The sequence below is a fragment of the Lacerta agilis genome, chromosome 3 (assembly GCF_009819535.1).
Source record: "Lacerta agilis isolate rLacAgi1 chromosome 3, rLacAgi1.pri, whole genome shotgun sequence".
Classification (NCBI taxonomy): domain Eukaryota; kingdom Metazoa; phylum Chordata; class Lepidosauria; order Squamata; family Lacertidae; genus Lacerta; species Lacerta agilis.
The window spans coordinates 8,730,226-8,747,662 of record NC_046314.1 but is presented as its reverse complement, the minus strand read 5'-3'; the positions used below and the strand labels follow the sequence as shown (position 1 = coordinate 8,747,662).

Below are 17,437 nucleotides of genomic sequence, written 5' to 3'. Positions count from 1 at the left end.
GTAAACTCCAAGCGGGCTCGGGCTCGGAGCAGAGCAAAGAGGAGGGCAGCCAGCAAAGAGGAGGGCAGCCATGTGCTCCGCGCAATGGAGCCCCATCGTCTTCTTGTCTGATCCCATCAAAACAGGACAGGAAGCAGCAGCTGCTCAAAGGCAGCCAGGCTCCGCCCGCCAGCTAACCCTATTGGCCGGCTGAGGGGCTCGGCGGCAACAGATAGGGGCTGATGCAGGGGGAGGAATACACCCCCCTGTAAGCACGGGAAATGGCTCCCACTTGCTTTGAGGGCTGAGGCTTTTCTCTCCAAGTAGGCGAGGTCTTCCCACCCAGTCCCTGGCCAGCAGGGGAGGAGCTGCTTCCATTAAAAACGGGAAATTTAAGGGAAATGAAAAATAAGGGAGAGCAGCGGGAAACTACTTGAAATAAGGGAGAATCCCGGGGGAAATGGGATACTTGACAGCACTGAGGGGAAGCCCTTAACTGACTGAGAGTTTAAGGCCCATCGGCTACCCTCATCTGGTTTAGCCGGCCAGTCAAAGCCATTTCCCGGGGGCATGGCCACTGCTGTACACCGACAGCTTCAAGGAGCAACAAGTGAGATCAGAGGGCAGGGTGGGGACCAAAGGTGGACAAACGGCAACGTGTTCCCCACCGGAGGTACAGCCTCCAATGCCCCACCTATATATATATATATAAATGTTCCCATTGCGTGTGCGCCGGACAGAACTGTGCTCCATAACCGCTGGACCAAATCGCATCAAATGAGGACACAGCGTACCATGACCATCAAGGAAGGATCTGCCATCATAAAAAAACAACCCCACACCTGTCATACCCAACATAAAGAATAAATGCAAAAAAATTTGTCGCCCCTATTACACGTCACAGGCAAAACATCGCCCTCTAGCGACGGCTATACTGGTACTGCAGCTAATACAGCTTCCGCCTGTTAAAGCTCCGTCTGCCATTTGCAAACCAGTAATTGACAAAGGGGACGGGACGGAAAAGAGGGTAATTGAAAATGGGGAGGGCAATGAGGGTAATTGAAAACAGGGGGGAGAGAAGGGGCAGGTGGAAGTTGAACAGGGGCAGGAACGGAAAAGAGGGTAATTGAAAACGGGGGGGCAAAAATAGGGTAATTAAAAAGGGGGGAAGAGGGTAATTGAAAATGGGGGGAAGAGAAGGGGCAGACGGAAGTTGATCGGGGGGGCCAAAAAGAGGGTAATTGAAAACGGGGGGGGGGGGGAGAGAAGGGGCAGACGGAAGTTGAACAGGGGAACTTCTTCAATTTCAAAAAATCAGCCGCAGCAACGCGTGGCCGGGTCAGCTAGTATACCATAATAAATTGGTTAAACCTTTAAGGTGCCACAAAGCTCCTTGCTGCTTTTGCTTCGGAAAACCGCTACTCCTCTAGAAATTGTAACAAAAAACAAGCACTTGTTAAGCAGCTAAACAAACTGGAATACTCTATGGATAGCTAAAGAAAACAACCAGTACCTTTTCTTTTAATTTTAAGGTGCATAAAAATGCTCACTCCCACATAGGTGAGTCACAGCGAGGCCCTTATTCTCCTGTAAATTCATGTCAGAGCCAGGAAGATGAAGGAAGCAACTCCTTGCTATAGATCCCTAATAAAAAGGGTCAATTCCAGCCAAGCGATTCAACGTTAGGATAGTCTGCGGGCTTTAAACCGCAGCTCTAATTCCCGTGATGGAAACAGTTGAGGCCGTACCTGGAAACCAACGAGATAATGCTTTGACAAGACACAAGACAAGTGTGGCAAGCGATGGGGCACGGCTCAGGAGCGGAGCATGGAGAAGGGACCATTTTAAATATTTTCTCCAGTTAAAAACATTGCAGGCAACAGAGCCAGCAAAGGCAAATTGGTCCAAGGCCTTGGGAGAGGCCCCGTCCACCACAGGAAACACAACGCTGGGCTTGATGGACCAATGAAAGTTCATCGGCAAATTTGCTTTCAAGGCAAGACGCCACCAGAAGTGCCGTGAAAGTGATATACCGGTTTCAAGCGCAGCCAAGTTATTTTCTTTGTGCTTCTGCTGTTGTCACCTCTGCTGCCTCCCATTCAGCCGATCACTCTAGGGGGGGCCTTTTCCCACCACGGCCAATGTGCTGCGTCTTGAACAACAAAGCCACATGACACAACCCAAAATTCCTCCTCGAAGAACGGCATAACAACCAGCTTTTACTCACTTGTTTAGGGCACCGGTTGTCTGCGTTTTTCTTTCATGATAACCACACACTAAGCACATCGCAGTTTTATTAATATACGCAGCCTCTAGAGATCTAGATTCAGGCATTAAAAGAAAAAATCATGCAGCGGTAGAGAACCTTCACTAGCTTAAAAAACAACAACACAATCACGTCAATATTATTTGGACTTATTTGGCTTTTACAGAGGCCACAATTCAAACACATTATGAGGAAGGCAAAGGAAAAAATGGACAAATACCGATGCTGTGGGGGAAACAGTGCTTGAACCACACAGCCATAACTGGGGCCGGCTCAACCTTGAGGCAAGGTGAGGCATTTGCCTCAGGCGGCAAGATCCACAGGGGCAGCAGATCCCAATGTCAGCCTTTCTTCTCTCCTCTCCACCCTTGTTCCTACTGTAGATCTTCCCTAGCAGAGAGGGGGACACCATTTTGGGGTCAACATCAGGTTCCAAAATGTATTGGGCCAACCTTGGAAAGAACCATGAATTCACATGGATTGAATAATGGAGAAGAAAATAGTTTCATGGATTCAGTCCTCTACACTGAAGAGCCCACAATGTGGTTTACATTTGCCATTATTTTGGGTACATGACATGAATTTCAGCCATTTTCTAGGCAGTTCACAAAGGCTGCAACCCTATACATGCAATTACCTGGTAATAAGTCCCACCAAACTCAACGGGACTTATTTCCAAGTAGATTTATGCATAAGAAAACGCTGTAAATCAATAAGGCATGCGTTTCTTTCCACTGCCCAGTACTTAATTTCTCGATTGATTTTTTTTTTTTAAGCATTTCTGGCAGGTGTGAAGGTTGTTTGCTAGCCGAAAGAATTTCAGCAGCACGGAAAATTTTCCTTATACCATAAAGCACTAATGAAGTCCCAGGCCGAACGGAGAGGATTCTGGAACAAAAAGCTTCAAATGAAATTTAAGAATAAAATGGACAGGAAGTGCCTTAATATTGTCTTGGACTGCATTACCTTGCAACAGAATGCAGGCTAGCCTCTCAGACACGTAATGCCACATGAAGTGACACAAGTACTGATGATATTTAGTAAGTGGGAGCTTATCAGTGGCTAATTGTTGTTGTTCAGTCGTGTCCGACTCTTCGTGACCCCATGGACCAGAGCACGCCAGGCACGCCTATCCTTCACTGCCTCTCGCAGTTTGGCCAAACTCTTGCTAGTCGCTTCAAGAACACTGTCCAACCATCTCATCCTCTGTCGTCCCTTTCTCCTTGTGCCCTCCATCTTTCCCAACATCAGGGTCTTTTCTAGGGAGTCTTCTCTTCTCATGAGGTGGCCAAAGTACTGGAGCCTCAACTTCAGGATCTGTCCTTCTAGTGAGCACTCAGGGCTGATTTCTTTGAGAATGGATAGGTTTGATCTTCTTGCAGTCCATGGGACTCTCAAGAGTCTCCTCCAGCACCATAATTCAAAAGCATCAATTCTTCGGCGATCAGCCTTCTTTATGGTCCAGCTCTCACTTCCGTACATTACTACTGGGAAAACCATAGCTTTAACCTTCATGGATCACTGCCTTGTCGTGGCGAAGGGGCTTAATTACTCAGGGAAGCTATGGACAGGTCAAGATGGACAGGTCATAGTGGAGAGTTTGGACCAAACGTGATCCACCTGGAGGAGGAACTGGCAAGCCACTCCAGTATCCCTGTCAAGAAAATTCCAGTGGCTAATAACAGATCCTAAAGGGCACAGGTAGAAGGTCAACAATACTCACAATCACTTTGACCCATGGCTTACGTGTCACTACAGTGTGGAGCAACAGCAATCTATTCCCACCAATTGGTATTAGTGGGCACATTTGTTATTCATTCATTCATCTATACAGTCATACCTCATGTTATGGCTGCTGCGGATTATGCCTTTTCAGGTTGCGCTCCATGCCAAACCCGGAAGTACCGGAATGGGTTACTTCCGGGTTTCGACTCTCGCGCATGCGCAGAAGCACTAAATCGTGTTTTGTGCTTGCGCAGAAGCACTGAATTGCGCCACCGCATGCGCAGATGCAGTGGTGTGGGTAGCAAACACTGGGTTGCAAATACGCCTCCCGCATGGATTGCGTTCGCTATCTGAGCGTCCACTGTACACATTTATTCAAAAGTTACAATACAGCTTTGTCCATTGCCATAATACCACAGAGCGATTAAACTAATCTTCTATCCCTCATCACTGCCATGTTGGCTTGCCAAATACCCTCGATAGGAACCCAACTACTGATCTGGTTTACTAGGAGTTTACTAGGAGTTTTCAACCCATACATCCCCACCATTCTGCAATGGTGGCAGCATTAAAATATCCCGTTCTGTGCTCAGAGATGGAAATGAGAAATGGTTCCTACCAAGGAGGACTGGCAGACAAAACAGATGGACTATGCAGAAATGGTGAAACTTACTGGAAGAATGAGAAACGAAGAAGAAGAACCTTCAATAAAGAATGGGGGAAATTTATAGACTATTTGAAAAATTATTGCAAACTACTTACTTCATCAGCAGCAGGATTAATATGAATCGAGCATGTGTGTGTGTGTGTGTGTGTGTGTGTGTGTGTGTGTTAATTCTGTTTACGGATTACTCCTTAGACTTCCTGTCTGTGTGTGTGGTCTAAGGAGCAATCAATAAACAGAATTAATTGGGATATGCAGTAGTAAAGGTGAAAGTATAAGTAACCACGGAGGGGGAGGAGGGAAGTCGAATCAATTAGATGTATTTTAGTATATGTGTATTTGTGTTATTATTGTAAAATGAAAAATGGAATCATACTAACACACACATAATGTTCTTCTTCAATAAAAGAGGAAAAAAAGAGACCAAATTGGAACACGTTCTACTATGCATGCCACATCACGATAAACTAAAGCAGTCCTATGGCAATTTAAAATCTTAGTGGATGCGAGACATTCTAAAGCTGAAGTGGTTCAGCACTTCACTTCAAGAAGGATAAACCCGAAAGTTGCATATATGACCTGCAACAGGATTTTGCCCTCTCTGGAAATCTTATCCAAGCAATGCATCTGTCTTCTCTGCGATGGTAACAGCATACGTTAGCATTCGGCGTTGTGTTTCTGAAGGGCCTTGAATCCTTTTAGAAGAGTTTGGATTTGATATCCCGCTTTTCACTACCTGAAGGAGTCTCAAAGCGGCTAACATTCTCCTTTCCCTTCCTCCCCCACAACAAACACTCTGTGAGGTGAGTGGGGCTGAGAGACTTCAAAGAAGTGTGACTAGCCCAAGGTCACTCAGCAGCTGCATGTGGAGGAGTGGAGACACGAACCCGGTTCCCCAGATTACTAGTCTACCGCTCTTAACCACTACACCACACTGGCAAGACATTTATTTTTATTTTTAAAATGAATCATCATCTGATTACCATAGTCTCTGCTCCAGCATCTTGTTTCTTTGCTGCAAAAAATACCTGGCATCCCGGAAACCTCTACCTGAACAATTGAATGGGGGTCACTCCTTTCTGCTTAAGTCACCCTGCAGCAGCTGGGGCACCTGCTTGGTCAATTTTAAGGCAGGTAAGTAGCCTTGCACAGTTGCTCAGTAACCATAGGGCACCTTCAATCTTTTTTTCTGGCATCGAGGAGCACCAAGCAGTTGACCACACAGCACGGTGGCTGAATCTGTGCCCACCCTGTCTAATGAAGGAGACTGTTACTGCCCATTTCTGAAGGTTAATCTGGTCTGCCGCATTCTTTCTCTCGTATCCACACAGATACTCACCTGGACAGTGCAGCTCCCAGGACGAAGGCCGCATATTCCTTCACCAATGGCTCCGTGCTGTTCAGCCCATTAATCAAAAGCTGGAGGCCACCAATGGAAAGCAAATCTTTTGCATTGTCCACCTATAAAATATGTTGTTCCACATTCAAGCAACAATTTGTGCATTTACACGGAAGGTTGGGTGTCGATTTTTCTGTTCAGAATTTACACACAAGGTACAATATGCAAGTAGGTCACGATCAAAACCCGTTCCATCCACTTAAAAAAGATTAAAGGCAAAACAAAAACCTCTTGCCTCGAATCGTATATAATGGTACCTTGGTTCTCAAACGCCTTGGTACTCCAACACCTTGGTTCCCAAATGCCGAAAACCTGGAGGTAGGTGTTCCGGTTTTCAAATGTTTTTCGGAAGCCGAACATCCGATACTGCTGCCAGCTATTGTTTCTGGGGCGCCTGCACCAATCAGAAGTTGCGTCTTGGTTTTCGAATATTTCGGAAGTCAAACGGACTTCCAGAACGGATTAGATTTGGCGCTTTTGTTTTTGCTATTTATTTCGCGTTTTTGTTTTTGAGGCTTTTCGGTTAATTTGTTTTTGTGACTGTGTGGAACCAAATTCAGCTACTGATTGATTGTGTGACTGCGGAATTGGATAAAAGTCCCCCATCCAAGCCATCATCACTGCAGGTAAGGAAAAAAATTAATTTTAATTTTTATCATCTAAAATACTGTCTTATTTATATTATAGTACAGAAGACTCCCTGGAAAAGACCCTGATGTTGGGAAAGATGGAGGGCACAAGGAGAAGGGGACAACAGAGGATGAGATGGTTGGACAGTGTTCTCGAAGCGACTAGCATGAGTTTGGCCAAACTGCGGGAGGCAGTGGAGGATAGGGGTGCCTGGCGTGCTCTGGTCCGTGGGGTCACGAAGAGTCGGACACGACTGAACAACAACAACAACAGTACATTGATTATTGCTTCCATTTTATGTATCAATGGTCTCGTTAGATAGTTAAATTCCATGTTAAATTGCTGCATTAGGGGTTGTTTTTAAAAGTCTGGAACAGATTAATCCGTTTTGCATTACTTTCTATAGAAAGCATGCCTTGGTTTTGGAACAATTTGGTTTTGGAATGGACTTCCAGAATGAATTAAGTTTGAGAACCAAGGTACCACTGTAACACTATCTGGCTACAGGAACATAGCTGTCAACTTTTACCTTTTCTTGCAAGGAATCCTATTCGGAATAAGGGAATTTCCCTTTTTTTTAAAAAGGGAAAAGTTGACAGCTGTATACAGGAACATCACATTCGAATTCTGAAGATACAATAATACACGATACAAAGCGATCCAGAGTGTTGCTTTGCAGAATAACTCCTTTCATCTACTGAAAGGATCAATACCCAGCAACATCTCCCGCTAGAGAAAGGGTGGGAGATAATTTTTGCCCATTCCCCCTGCAACCCCCCGCACTTCTAGAGGGTCTCCCAACTAGAAGCTGTGGGGGGAGCAGGGAGCAATAACCTACCATTCCTCCAGCAGAAGTTTCCTGTGAGCAGAATTCCACTCAAAGGAACTCTGGACCCAATCCTGTCGCAACCATCAAATACCGAAGGAATCACTGAAAATCAAAACATGATTAGCTTACTGAAAGCTTCCCCAGACAATACTCTTACAATACTCTTACTGAAAGGAACAACGCTATCAAACAAAGATTTCTCTAGGAGACCATTGTTGGGAGCCTGAGGACTTCTATGTCTCTTAGCGATACAAAATGTTTTATATTTTAATTTAACAGGCAGGGTTAGAGAGTCAGAAATACTCGGGGACTAGCAATAAGCATTTGTATTATTGACTAGAAACTCATCAAGCAGAACAAATGAGGTGGAAAGAGGACTTGAGATATTGATCGTAAGATGACTGAGCCAACAATGTGACATATTAACTAAGGCTGGGCATTTTAGCCATGACAAATTCCGGCAGGCCTGTCTAAGAAGAACAGGGAGGGAGCAGTACAGTTGAGGCCATATATGAACCACTGTGTCCAGATTGCTCAGGTTCAAGAAAGTTGCATTCCAGCTATACAAAGTGCAAAGGAACAGAACTAAAATGATAGCTGGGATTGAGAATTTATCAAGAGCCGAGAACTTGGTCAGTCCAGCATAGGAAAGGCCAACTGTAGGCTAGCAGTCTACAAAACCTACAAGAGGGGTGAATGCACAAGGGAAATTTAAGCTAGGCTATGGCCTATGCTAGGGTACAAGAATCAACGGAACCCTCTTTTGGTTTCCCTTTTCAATTTCCTCATATATTCTGCCTAAGGCACACCAGCGAAAATTCACTTTGCATTTTGCTCCCGGGGAAATTCTCGCCAGCATTAACTCATACATGTTTGCCTAGATTTAAGGCCCATAGATTTTAGTGCAATTTGCTTTTGACTAAGTGCGCTTAGGACTGCAGTCCTAAATGAACACTGTACTGGAACACTTTCCTTTTGGGCAAACAAGGAACCCATGATTAATTTATAAAAGGACGGATGCCAAAGCTCAAAGCAGCCTAAAAGCTGTACCATGTAAGCCAAAACCCTCTCCTCGAGCCTAGGAGAATCCAGCGGCAACGTCACTTTCCACATTACTTTATGCGTCCCAGGTGATAAGCCCTGGCACTCAAAAACAAACAAATTACAACAATGAATTCTGGCATGCGCTGGCACAAATTAAAGACCCTTGCTTGTTGTGTTTGAGGAAGACTTGGCAAATTCATTATATATGGAAGACTTGTTGCACGTGTGTCTGGAAGCATCTAAAAATGTCACGTTCCAAATGTTTACAATCCACTTACACAATTTCACACACAACAGTGTTTACACCCAAACGCTTACGACTGTGTTCATCTGTCTAGGTAAAATGCCTTGTGTGAAGAAGCTGGGTGCTACAACTCTGCAACATCTGGTACTGCAAGAAATCTATTTTTACGATTCCACGTTCCCGGAATATTGCACACCAGCTGCCAATGTTTATTTTTAAAAAATCTTCTTACCTGATGAACGTAGTATTCGAGATCATAAAGTGCTGTTATTTTCTCCTCCAACGTCGAAGTGGAACTGTTGAATTTGTTGATTAATTTAAACATAATTTCAAAGTCTGTTTCTAGTTGCAAGTTGAGCTCTCTGAACTCTTCCTTAAGTTTTTCAATGGGACGGAACCTTCTCCTGACATCTTCCTGATGAGCCTTGGAAACGAGGGGAAAACAAACCGAAACAGCACACACCAAAATTAAAAACACCGCCAAAGTTAATTATTTTGTTTGTAACAAAATAGAAAATTCTTTCCAGTAGCACCTTAGAGACCAACTGAGTTTGTTCTTGGTATGAGCTTTCGTGTGCATGCACACTTCTTCAGCACATGAAAGCTCATACCAAGAACAAACTCAGTTGGTCTCTAAGGTGCTACTGGAAAGAATTTTCTATTTTGTTTCGACTATGGCAGATCAACACGGCTACCCACCTGTATTTTGTTTGTGTTTAGGTATATATGAGTAACCTCTGTTAACTCGGCGAAAAACAAAGGGCCGTGTATAATTTTATGCATGCTGAAGATGCAACTAGATATTCTAAGAGACAAAACAAGATGGAAGATATGTGATTGGATCTTACGGTTGTTTTAAACTTAAAAAAAAAAAGTCGTGGGGAGGCAGGTTGCATTAATTCCTCTGACCTCACACTGCTTCCCATTACTCTCTCCAAAGCTGCGCTTAGACCCAGTGGCCTACACCTTGCCCACAGGAGCTGAGTTGCGGTATTGCACAAGTCTCGCCTGTCGCACTGCTCACATATGAGTAAACCGCGGCCTAAATATTCAACAGCACCTGCAACAGGTGATATTAAACGTATGAATTAGTTTCAGGAGAGGAGCCTCAAGAGAAGGAAAACGACTTTCTCCAAGTTCAAAGTCAAGCAGTGAAAAGACAAGAAATGTGATTTACAAACCGCAAGCAACACTCCTCATTATTTACTAATTATGTTTTCTTTAGATTCCCTTACAAGATAGTTAATTAAAAATGCTTAACAGATTAGGTTACCCAACAGACACCAGAAAGGGAAATTAGGTGATCTCCTGTGAAATCTCGTCACTCACACACAGCTCCTGGAAATCAAACCCGACAAGATGTCTTTTACCTAAAAGCCGGCAGGGACTTCCTCCAAACTTTCACACACAAGGGGCTGGAGACTATTCCCAATACGTTTTTAACTGACAATTTCCAGCAACGTCATCTTTAACCCTAAGCATTCAGGGAATACCAGTAATTGAGCTTCATATTAATGAGTATTAATGGGCCAAGGTGAAGGGGCTGCATTACAGCTTCCGAATTTTTTGCTGATTTAAGAGCCTCTTCCTAAAATGAAAAAAATATAAGGTTCAAGAGCAAAAAAAAAACCTTCCATGAGCCTAAAATAACTTTCGGCATCACAGCCAGGCCCCAAAGCATTGAAAAATGATAATGAATTCCTAAGGAACCTACACTTAACTGGCAGCCATGGATCATTTTGCTAATGTTTTGTAGCAAGAGAACTGAAAATTAACCACCATTCCCTAAGGCTGGAGGGGGGGGGGGATTTTTTTGGCATTCCCAGACGTTGCTGAACTAAAACGCCCGTCTTCCACGGCCACTGGCCAGGCTGGCTGGGGCAGTTGCGAGTGAGGAGTCTCAACAACATCTTTTTCCATGTGTGGTGGAATTGTAAAAAAAAAAAAAAGTGGCAGGCTTTCGGGAAATGATACATAATGAATTGAAGAAGGTGGTGAGGAAGAAGTCACCCCCTCAAAAAGCATGAAGCATTTTCTTTTGGGAATAATAGGCCCAGGGGTCGTGTCCCCCCCCAAAAAAATTGGTTAAACTATTTAGGTTTGCTCCTACCGCAGCCAGAATTCTGTATGCACAGAAATGGAAAGAAGTTCCAACAAAAGAGGGGTGGATTTTGAAATTACTGGACAATGTGGAGATGGCAAAAATAAGAGACAAAAAAGAAGAAAAGAATGGAGACCCTTTTTGGGATTATCTGAGGAAAATATTACAGTAAAATGAAACTGCGGGCAGGACTTGAAATACAAGCAAAGGACTGAGAATGATAAAGGAATGTAACGTAGGATATATGTTTTAGAGAAATATTACATTCATGGCAGTAGATTTGAACAGAAACATCATGGAAGTAAGGATGGGAAGTCAAAAACCTTAAGGGAATATCGTATTGAAATTGAATTGGTTAAATTGTTTGAAAGCCAATAAAAAAAATCTATGAAAAAAGGAGTCTCAACAACATCTGCAAAGCCACAGGTTAACCACTTCTGCTCTAGGTTGTTAGTACCTCCATCAGTTTACGAAGTCTAATAGTCTGAACTGTAGGCAGCCTATCCAAATGATGGGGAAAAACAGCATCTCTTGCCATGCAAATTGGAGTATTCCATCACTTAGGACTGGTTTTCTGGCAAATCATGGATAATTAATAGAAAGGTCAGGATATTAGACCAAGTAAAACAATGTCGTCATTGTCTCTCTTAAGAGCATTGTTATTATTTGCCTCAAGGGCAGTGTTAGAAACTCACGATATGCAAGCTAGGTGCCGAATGGCTCTTTAAACCAAGGTTACAGTCGCCAAAATGGAATGTCTTGTTTGTTTGTTTTATTTATTTATTCTATACCGCTCTATAACCAGAGGTTTCAGGGTTTTGCCGTTTTGGGGTAAGGCGGGTTTTGACCTTTAAAGCCCTAAACGGCCTCGGTCCAGTATACCTGAAGGAATGTCTCCAACCCCATCGTTCTGCCCGGACACCGAGGTCCAGCTCCGAGGGTCTTCTGGCGGTTCCCTCACTGCGAGAAGCAAAGCTACAGGGAACCAGGCAGAGGGCCTTCTCGGTAGTGGCACCCGCCCTGTGGAACACCCTTCAGATGTCAAAGAGACAAAGAACTACCTGACATTTAGAAGACACCTGAAGGCAGCTCTGTTTAGGGAAGTTTTTAATGTGTGACATTTCAATGTATTTTTAATCTTTGTTGGAAGCCGCCCAGAGTGGCTGGGGAAACTCAGCCAGATGGGCAGGGTACAAATAAATTATTATTATTATTATTATTATTATTATTATTATTATTATTATTATATTTTATTTTTCAAATGATGGGACTGGCCGTGATGGATTATCAGTTAAACATCTGCACCAGAGTCCCACCGGCACCTTGGCAGGGAAGCTGAAGCTTCGGTGAGGGAAATGAAAAGCTCCCATGAGAAAGCAGAGCATTTCCTCTTGCGGTTTGCTGGGTGCTGCCCAAGATTCTTTTCTTTTTCCCCTAAATCCTCTTTAAGCTGTTCAGTTTTGAACACATTGCTCCCATCTGAAACACAGCGGGATACGGCTATAGGTTGCCATCAAAGTGGTAAGTTCTCCTAATTGGCAGCTTACGCTGTTGCGGAAATTATTGAATTATAGAACAAAAACCAAAATGTGCGTGAGAAAGGCTGAGCAAGTGAAAGCGGTGTTCGCAACAGAACCACGAGAGAAGGACGAAACAAACATGTACGCGTGAGCTATTCCTATAACCGCCAAGGACAAGAGAAGGAAGGAAAGAGAAGGAGGAGAAGGAGAGGAGGAGGAGGAGGAGGAGGAGGAGGAGGAGGAGGAGGAGGAGGAGTTTGGATTTGATATCCCGCTTTATCACTACCCGAAGGAGTCTCATTCTCCTTTCCCTTCCTCCCCCACAACAAACACTCTGTGAGGTGAGTGGGGCTGAGAGACTTCAAAGAAGTGTGACTAGCCCAAGGTCACCCAGCAGCTGCATGTGGAGGAGCGGAGACGCGAACCCGGTTCACCAGATTACGAGTCTACCGCTCATAACCACTACACCACACAGTTGCTATGCCTTGTGATTAAATCAATATATATTTTTTTTTTATAAGAATTTATTGGCATTTTTCTATAACAACATATACCCACACCCACACCTACAATTAAACAAATGCAAAACACATAAAACAAATACAAACAATGTCAAGTTTTCTTATTGCATCTTTCTAAAAAAAAAATTTCTATTTCCATATCTTGACTATTGACTTCCCCTGCCTTTTCACCTTCGAGTTTATATCCTTAATCTATTTTATAACCATTTCTCCTAAAAAAGAAAAAAAGAAATTAAATTCAGTTGTATAATTACAATCAATTATATCTTCAACATTTTACTAAAAATACAACTCTACATCTTGATCTCAATCCTCTTATTCCATAAACTTAATCCACTTAAATTTACTTTACTTATACTCCACCTCACAGATCTTCACAGCTCATTCGATCAAATCTATCTCTTCTATCCTTAAGATTGCTGCTAATAACATGATAACTTGAAATATCTCCTTTCATGTTCAAATAAAAAATATAACAGAAAATTGTTGACAGTATTCACCCTCCGATTTCAGTTTACCATATCAGGCTACCTTAAGTTTTACTTAATGCTTCACCCCACACCCCCTCTGTCCATTATTCTTCTCCTGGTGGCTTCAACACTAAACTTCCATGTAGCTTCCCTCTCCAAACGTCCACAGATCCAGGCACAGTCCAAACCTCTCCTTGCCACGAGTTCAGAGGTATCCATCTCATCATCTCTCAGCTTCTTCGGTTCTTTGTAACATTCCTTTTCTTCTTGTAAATACCTTAATTCTCTGTCCCTGGCCCCCGAGCTCACACCTCGGGGACTGGATATAAGAAATCTTGACGTCGCCTTGGGGCTGCCACCCCCAGAAAGCGAATTTCTTCTCCGAAGTAGCTCACTCATCAACCCTCTCAGCTCCTTGGCAAGGCATTCTTCCAAAGTGTCAAAAGTTTTAAAAGCCTCCTCTGTGGGCAATTGGTTCCATTTCAGACCCCCACACAAGACTTTGACTTTTCTACAAAGCAGTTCCACCTTCAAGGCAGTGAGTCTCTGTTCATCCGTTAGTCCAGAGTTCAATACCAGTTCAAGGACGAAGCCCAACATACTGGCAGAGGAGGAGGAAGTGGGTGTCATATTTCTACTCCCCTCTTTGTTCGTCGCCATTTTCCTGAGCTGGAGCGCAAATACCGCAACTTTAAATGGAGATATTTTCCTCTAATTAGCTTCCCGAAAGAAAAGTTTGCCAGTCTCATGTGTCAATTTTAAATACATTATAGCCAGTTCTGTAGCAGTAATCACTCAGATTGGTTAGATTCTTGAGCTCGAAGGGAGGGAGGCAGGCTGCCCTTCTCCTTCCCCCCGGATCGTCCCAAAAGCACGATTTCACTCAAATTCTTTACTCACGACCACCGGGTTCCTTTAGCTCCATTCTTCACAGGTAGAACTTAGACGCTCACCGCGGGCTCTGTCGCCGCATTTGCATCCCGGTTGGGGCATGTCCCCGAAGCCCGGCTCCGGTTGTCCCTTCACCCCCACTCCCCCTTTACAGGGGGAGCGAGGGAAGGGTTCGGAGCCTCCGCGGGCGCTGCCGGGGAGCCCAGGGTGCGGGACGCTCTTCCCGCACCCCAACCGGAGCCCCGCTTTGCGGTAGCGGGGCTCCTGACCCCCGGGATGGACAGGGCGCTTCGGACCCGAAGCAGCCCTCGACCACCCGGCGATTGCGTCGCCGCCGGAAGTCGTGATTAAATCAATATAAGCTAGTAGAAGAAAGCAATGTTGCCTATGGACAGTATATAAGTATCTAAATGCTTCAGCTTCTTCACATTTGGTGTGCCATCCCTCAACTACGTGCTGGCTGAGGTTGTGTCGCGCTGGCCTTGCAATGCCTGCAGAAACGTCCTGTTTTGAGTCTGGATTTCACTGGCCATCCAGGCCGAACCCACAGAGTATTGGGTTACTGAACCCCAATATTCCCGCAATTCCACCACAAAACCAAAGCCTGGTAATGCATCTAAACGTGGAAGCCGGAAATTGTTCATTAAAGCGAGAGGGACATGCTTCCCTCCACACACCACACCTCGCTAGAAAAAAGAGACAGAAACAACTGTAAAACGAAAGCAGAAATTTTCAGGAGTCTCCCGAAGCAAAAAGAGTCTGTGCTGGAAGCTTGCGTTTCCCATTTCTTGCCAGGCAGCATAGTTTGACAAATCTCGTATGAAATTTCAAGCGGAAGCTCCGTATTTGCGGCAGATTTTCCGACTCCCGAAATCCCATAGCAACTCTGCTTTGAGTTGAGTTTGCCTCAGAGAGTATAGGCTTCCCTCATCCGCTTTCCCCATTTTGAGCTAAGAACATAATGGCTATGCTTTCAGTGCTACGTCTGCTATGTTTCAACGCTATGTCGCATTTTCTCGGATGCTACCTTTTGAGCCAGCGCATCATCTGTCTTCATGCTTTTCTTCATTTTAGACAAAGCCTTCTTGAGTTCTTGCGTCGTAAATGAACTCGGGTCGATATCTATGTGCCCCAGCCTTGCAGAAAAGAAAAAAAAAACATTCATCAACACAGATGAACAATTGATCCTCCCTGAGGAAGAGACAAATATTTGATGGGCAACCCAAATCCAGGCCCTGATTATTAATTTATTTAGCACAGGACAGACAGCCAATGTTCGATCTTGCGTTCATTTACTACTGAGTTTTTTAAAATAATAATAATAATAATAATAATAATAATAATAATAATAATAATAATAATTAACAATAAAAAGCTGGGAATTGGCAATGCAAGTGCATAAATTGATAACATGCTAAAACGTTTCTAAGTTCTAATTGTATCTCCCTAAAGCGCTCGTCTGGGAACAAATAAAATAGGTTAGTCACCTCCCCAAGGCAAAAGCCAGATGTTCACAGTCATGGAAGTCTTACTATTAAACTCTAGACAAAAACATGCTCATTTTCAAATGTAACAGATAAACAACTGGGGAGGGGGGGGAGAGAGAGATATATAAACCTACCAAAAATATATATGAAACTGAAGAAGAGTTTTGTTTTGTTTTCGAGGGTATGCCTTGCGTGTATAAGGAAGCAAACATTCCAGTCCATCTTAAGAGAACAAAAGAAGCCACTGTTTTGTGAATTTTGTTCCAATGAACCCACTCATCAAAAAGGGGGGGGGAAAGCTTCTAAAATAATCAAAGGGAGTGCCTAAGGAAATTTGCATCAAGCAGACCAAGCGAGTCTGCCAGTCAAGTCTGCCGTCCCTTTTGCAGTTGCATGTCAAGGACCCGATCCCTCCCCCGGAGAAATAAGACACAAGACACCATATGTAAGGTTCAAATGGGCAAATAAATGGCCACAACTTTATTGGTTACGGATGTTGAGCGGTATTGGCTTAGGCATTGGATCAGCCGACTATATCCGACTCCAGTACGTCGTGCTGGCAGTCCGGGAAGGGTTAACCACGGATGGGTGAGCCCCTGCTGCTGCACATCAGCTAGGGACTCACCCTGCGATCACTGCCATGGGGCGTGCCTGGGGCCCTCACCTTCCACGGCTCCGGACAGTGGCCACGCCCCACCGAACTCCTTTACCGAAGTACCCTTCAGCCATTTGGGGGGGAGGTGATGGCCAGTCCTCCCCCCCCCACCTTTCCAACCTACCCTAAAATCCAATGCCTAACCCGCCAAACCAAAGTTGTGACAAATTGCTACGAGGTAGGCGAAAACCACCAGGTGGAGCCAATTTGCCAAGTGGGAAAATTCCTACCAGGCCCCTTAACGGCGACCAACCGTAGTCCATAGCAGCGTCAAATCCTACCTAAACTAAAAGGGGGGGTGGGCCGGGAAAACGCGACGAGAGGAGCAGGAAAGGGCAAGAGACCGAGCCCTGGATGCGCCCTGCTTAAGTGCAGCAGGCACACCCAAAGCGACCGCGCCAGTTGGCCGGCCGCCTGGGCACCGCACCCACGGCTCGGCCAATTAGTGCCAGGGGGTGACCCCATCCCCTGAGCACGTGCAGGGCTCGTGATGCCTGCCTGCAACCCCCCCCCCCTTCTTATGGGCGGAAGGGGCATTCCCTTTACAATCTTTCATTCTAAATCTTTTAAGATAATATTTCCATTTCCTGTCCCATTATGTTGAAGGCATACTTTTCCTGGGATAGCTCAGTCGGCAGAGCGTGAGACTCTTGATCTCAGGGTCATGGGTTCGAGCCCCACGTCGGGTCAAGAGATTCCTGCATTTCACAGGGTTGGAATAGACGACCCTCGTGGGTTATTCCAATGCTACAATTCTGTGGTTTATATTTGACTTTCTTTCCGGGTTGTTTTATTGGATGTTTTCATGTAGGTTGTAAACTGCTTTGAGAATTCCCCCCACCCCTTAAAAATATAAATCGGTATAGAAATGAAATGAAAAATAATGGTGATTTTTAAAAAAAGAAAGAAAGAAAGAGGGACCCACAAGTACAAGGGGCAGGCTGCTATCCCTATCCCTGATGCTTCTAAGCCTTGCCCCCATGTCTAAGCATGCAGCAGGCAATCTGAGCCC

At 44.6% G+C, this 17,437-nt stretch overlaps 1 protein-coding gene across 2 annotated transcripts in view; it reads right to left on the bottom strand.

Moving 5' to 3' along the window:
• Positions 1–17,437, bottom strand: part of SIL1 (SIL1 nucleotide exchange factor) — a 50,470-nt gene that overhangs the window by 18,112 nt on the left and 14,921 nt on the right. For both annotated transcript variants that reach the window (XM_033142804.1, XM_033142803.1), the window contains 3 exons: positions 15,311–15,419; positions 9,013–9,204; positions 5,974–6,095 (listed from right to left, as the gene is read on the bottom strand). In XM_033142804.1, coding sequence (XP_032998695.1) covers positions 5,974–6,095; positions 9,013–9,204; positions 15,311–15,419 — 423 coding nt within the window. The remainder of the gene's footprint in view (positions 1–5,973; positions 6,096–9,012; positions 9,205–15,310; positions 15,420–17,437) is intronic.